General features: G+C 49.0%; 1 protein-coding gene across 1 annotated transcript in view; it reads right to left on the bottom strand.

The window, feature by feature from the left end:
• LOC104289339 (polymeric immunoglobulin receptor-like) overlaps nucleotides 1–5,039 on the bottom strand; it is a 7,225-nt gene that overhangs the window by 624 nt on the left and 1,562 nt on the right. The window contains 8 exon segments of the mRNA XM_009888274.1: nucleotides 344–402; nucleotides 554–679; nucleotides 997–1,089; nucleotides 1,092–1,115; nucleotides 1,660–1,773; nucleotides 2,767–3,093; nucleotides 3,522–3,845; nucleotides 4,476–4,805. Of these exon segments, the coding sequence (XP_009886576.1) occupies nucleotides 344–402; nucleotides 554–679; nucleotides 997–1,089; nucleotides 1,092–1,115; nucleotides 1,660–1,773; nucleotides 2,767–3,093; nucleotides 3,522–3,845; nucleotides 4,476–4,805 (1,397 nt within the window).

The following is a 5,039-nucleotide window of genomic DNA, read 5'->3' as shown; positions in this document are numbered from 1 at the left end:
GCCCAGCAGAAGGGGAAGGCTGGGAGGTGGGATGTGCTCTGGCTTTTGGCCTTCTGCATATCCCAGTGTTTTATATTTATGGGAACAACCCAGCCCCAACCCTCCTGATGCTACCTGGCACTGACTTGGTGTACTGTGTTATTGTCTCTAGTAAAGTGTGGGGTCAGGAAAGGGTTAAGGTCCCCCCATGGACACTGATCTGCAGCAGGTGGCCACATCCAGGTAAGATGGAGCACACTTGGGTATAAATAAGGCCCCTGGGGGAAGGCAGCTCCTTTGGCAGAGGCTGGAGGGCTGTGGCGGTGCCTCCCAGGTCAGTGGGCTCTCTCCTGCCTCCTCTTACCCTTTTTGCCTTCTTCGTCTCGGCAGCGCTTTCTGGGGCGGGCACGGTGGTGATGAACTCTGCAGGGAGAGAAGGGGAAGCGTTAGGGTGGGGGGGGTCAGCAGTGGGCAGGTATTTCTGGGGCTTTTGTGGGGTCCTTCTGCAAACCCCTCCCCGGCACCCCTCGCTCTGGGGCTGGAGATGGAGAGCAGCCGTCAGGCAGCAACCTACCGTCCCCTCCCATCTGAGTCTCCTGGCTCTCTTTCACGCAGGCGTTATTGCTTGCGCTGTACTCCTTCACGCTTTCGAAGTCCGACATGCTGATGTTTGTCCTGTAGCTCCCGACGGACACCAGGTCTGTAAAGAGGGAGGAGATAAATACCCCGTACGCTTGCTCAGAGATGGTGTGAGCACATCAGCAGCCTCTGTGCCAGGAGATGCCGCCCAATGCAAGGTCCAAAGCCCGCGGAGGGGTGGTCTCTGTCTCAGCCCACGCACCCGGCGCTGTGCCGTACGGATGGGGTCAGGGAGAAGCAGGGTCCTTTGTCCCCCTGTTGCGTGGGGGGCACTGGGGGAGCAGCTCAGCCCAGCAGAGATGGCGGCGGGCACAAAGTATTGCCTTCGTCTTAATATTGCTGATGTTTCTCGAGAGATTAGAAAAGGCAGGGGCTCACCAGATCTCTTCAGCTGCCTGTATTTAAAAACGGCGAAAGCTGCCACGAGGATCAGGAGCGCAGCACCAATAGGGCTCAGAACTAAAAGAAGTGTGTTGGGGCCGTGGCTTTCATCAGAGCTGGAATGGAGAGAAAAGATCTATCATTAAGCTGTGAATGCATTTTTGTTTCAATTAAAGGCTGAATAATGTACATGAATTTCCAGCAGTCTAAATCTGTGTAGGATGGTAAATCTGAGTGAGCATGGCGCGAATCAGTCAATGAACTGGATCCCAGCACATCCTAGGGGAACAAACAAAAACGTAGGACAGAGCTTGTGCCAAACCAGTTGCCTCAGCAGCTCGGTTATAAACATGTGAAGGAAAACTCTCTAAGCTCAACAGAAGTATTTTCTATTAGTTTTCCTGTACCTGGAATTGCTAATTGTTCCCTTCTGGGACTGTATTTTCTCACTTGGGTTAGAGATTTGTTTCAAGGCTTCTTGTCTTTTGATGTAACATTTTGCTTCTTTTCCTCTGATGTTTTGAGCTAAGATCTTTGGGGACAAGATTTTTGTTTTTTTGGTTGCTAAATCACACACGCAGCGCGCGAGCACAGTACCACCACCGGGTTAAGATAAACTTCACAAAAATGATGAATGAGAGAGGCTTGGAGAGAACTAACCTTTCTGAGGCAGCTGCGCTTCGCACCGCTGTGTCGCTGTAAGGATTTCCTTGGGGAATAAAGTCACCATCAGGGCGGCTCGGGGGCTCGGCGCGGCTCGGGGGCTCAGCATGGCTGGGGGCCTCAACGTCCAGGAGGTCTAGCCTGTGATCTGCACGGCTTCCTACATTTCCCAGGGAAGAAGAGGGGTTAGTCACTTGAGCAGCAGCACGGAGATGGTGACACAAGAACTCTCCGGGTGTAGTTGGGGCATGTGGAACTGCAGTGGGTTTTGGCTGTACATCAGAGGCTCTTTATAATGGGGGTTTGAGATCTGAAATAATCTTACTTCAAATAATTTATTGCAGAAATCTCAAGTAAGCACTCTCTGCCTACGTACTTATGAGAAGTCTTGCATTTCTAAGTTCTGCCTCTAGTATTTCCTGAACAAATTTTAAATACTTGGTTTGCTTTTATTTCTAGCTCTGCTCACCAAAGGCTGTTTCTCTGCTTTCAATTTGACCATCGTCCACCTATGATGGTTATGTGTGGGATCTCTAGAGCTATACTTTTTTTTTTGTGCTCTGCTTCTAACAATATTCCTTCCCAAGAAAAACAAAATACTGCACCAAAGCTGAGACTAAGCCCCTTGCTGTCCAAGGGAGGTTGGTGATAGCCCTTCCTTTCCTGCGCCCTACTATTTTCCTGTTTATTAAGACAATAATTTCCCTGGAACAAGATGCATCTCTGAACTCGGTGCAGCCCTTCACTTGATGGGTGTCGGATGTTGCTTAATTTAAGTAATGCTACAAATTGTAATAGCAATAATTAGTCAGGACAGGGTTAAAAGGTAAAAACGGTGTGGAAGGAAGTGATTTTTAGACTGGTGGGGTTTTTTATGACCGGGAAGCAAAAACAAGCGAGTGGATGAAAACATCTACGACAAGTTGTGCAAAATCAGGGTGATCTTGGCACCTAGTCTGGGAGGGTGCCTGCATGAGAGCACTTCTGTTTTGAGGTGCTGCAACCTAGTGGATACGGAGAGGACTTTTCTCTCAGCAGAAGGCAGCCTGATGCACAGCCCTGAGGAGCAGGAGAGCCCCTGTCTGCCTTTGCCTTGGAGCTCACCTCCAGTCACCCGCAGGTACACTGCCATGGTTTCCCCGAAGGTGCCGTTGTGCTTCACTCCACACCAGTACCACCCTTGGTCTGTCTTTGCCACCGAGTCAAAGCTTAGGATCACTGTCTTGTTGTCGGTGTGACAGGTAACGTCGGGTCCTTGGTCAGAAGGCGACTGCCTTTGGTCAGAAGCAGGCATGGGGGTGCAGCTGGTGCTGCTCCACTTGCACCAGTACTTCTGGTAGGAGTAGTACTTGCATGAATAAGAGCAGGTTAAATCGACCCGTGAACCCACTTGTGCCTCCACCTCCTGCTTTCCCTGCAGTCCAGGTTCTCCTGCGAGGGCAAACAGAACATCAAGGCTGATGTTAGTGGTTTCAGCGGTGAGAATGGTAGTTGACAGGTAGTGGTGCTGTTAGAGATGGTGAACCAGGAGATGTATCTTTGAGGGAAAGTGCTCCTTACATTGCTAAATTAATGCTAAGGATGCCACATATGCACCTCTGGGTGAAAGGTGGGTTGTTTTTTTTTTTTGCAAGGCTTAAGAAATACTTGCATGAGAAACTTCTAGGAACACTTTCCCATAAAACTGAAGCCTTGTGTTTCTGTTTTAAAGGTACTGGGGTGTGGGGAGGTTGGGCACAACGTTTAGGGTTGGACCTCGCATCTCTTCCCGAAAAGCCAGATCTGCTCTTTTGTGGGGCTTTGGGGGTCGGGTTGTACCTACTGAGCAGGCAGAGAACTGCCAACGTGTGAGCTCGTACCATCTATGATCTTCAGCTCGGCTGATGTTTGCTGCTCCTTCTCCTCATCTGTCATGCACCAGTAGTAGCCCTTGTCACTGTCCGTCAGCTGGTTGAGGATGACGGTGTAGGTGTTGGTAGCTGGATTGTCGTACATGGCCACTCTTCCTTCATACGAGTCTGGCACAAACCCGGAGCTGTCTATGATCTTAGCGCACCCGTTCTCTCTCCACTTGCACCAGTACTTCACTGAGGACTTTTTTAGAGGCTTGTAGTAGCATTCAAAAGTTGCTGAACTTCCTTTTACTCCAAATATTGTGGGCTTTCCTTGAGGAACCTTTGTCTCTGGAGATAAAAATGAAATGAGCAGCTATACAAGTCTAACTTTTGCCCGTGTGGCACTGCCCCAAGAGAATAAACATTATCAGATCAAACAAAGCTGTTTTGGCTAAACCAAGGCTAGGTGAAGCTCAGGGGAGCAGATGATAAGAGACTGTCCTGGCAATGCTGGGAATTAACCCTAAAGGGTCTGTCAGGCCTTTCTTCTTCCCAAATTCTCTGGGTGGATGTTGGTTTTGTGTACTGACATTTCAAAGTTTTGCTCCCTTGGCTAGGGGAAGGGCAGGTCTTCTCCTTTCTACATCTGTTATGTTGACATTTAAGGAATTAAGCCTTGAAGAGACTGTTTATCTCAAACTGGTGGGCAGAATTTGCCTTCTGGAGTTTTGGACTAGCCAGACTGGGGAAGATGGCTAGCCACTGCTGGGAAAGTTAAGTCTTGATACAAGCTTTATTAGTGATGGTTTCATATGTTACAGATAGCAAAATGAATAGAAAGATGTATCTAGATGAGAGGATAGGATAATAGCACTCTGTGAAAGTAAATTAAAGATCCTGTTAAAGCGAGACTGCTAGTGATGCTTCTAAAGAGAAGCAGAGATGAAGGTAAAAAACCACTGGGAATAGTTTACTCACCTTCATAAACATGCACGTCCAGTTCCTTCATTTCCCCACTCTCCCCATAGGTGCCAGCCCCACATATGTACAGGCCGGAGTCTTCCCAGCCCATTTGAGTTATCACGATGCTGAATGAGCCTGGAGTGTCCTCATTGCTCAGCAGAACTCGTCCAAAGAAATCCTCATCAACTTTCTTATAAGTATCGATGATGTTGTGGCAGCCACTTTTTGTCATCTTGCACAAGTATTTCCTCGCACTTGCAAAGTCCGGCCCGAAGCTGCAGGACATGGTCAAGGTGCTGTGCAGCTTCACGTAGAAGAGCTCAGCTCCCTCGGGTACATGTGGACCTGTGCATATAGAGACACCAGTCAATGTCTGTTGACCACTCTGTTGGTAACTGTGACTCCCCTACACCTCTGAAGGCTCTTCTTAGCATAGGGTTTCTCTATACCTTGCTGTATTACATGATCATGTGTCTTTCCTGGTCAGGGCATGATCATAGAATCACAGAAGGGTTTGGGTTGGAAGGGACCTTAAAGCCCCCCCAGTGCCACCCCCTGCCCTGGGCAGGGCCACCTCCC

Source organism: Charadrius vociferus, unplaced genomic scaffold (genome assembly GCF_000708025.1).
Source record: "Charadrius vociferus isolate BGI_N301 unplaced genomic scaffold, ASM70802v2 scaffold266, whole genome shotgun sequence".
Lineage (NCBI taxonomy): Eukaryota > Metazoa > Chordata > Aves > Charadriiformes > Charadriidae > Charadrius > Charadrius vociferus.
Note: the sequence above shows the minus strand (reverse complement) of the source record. Positions and strands in the feature narration are given on the sequence as shown.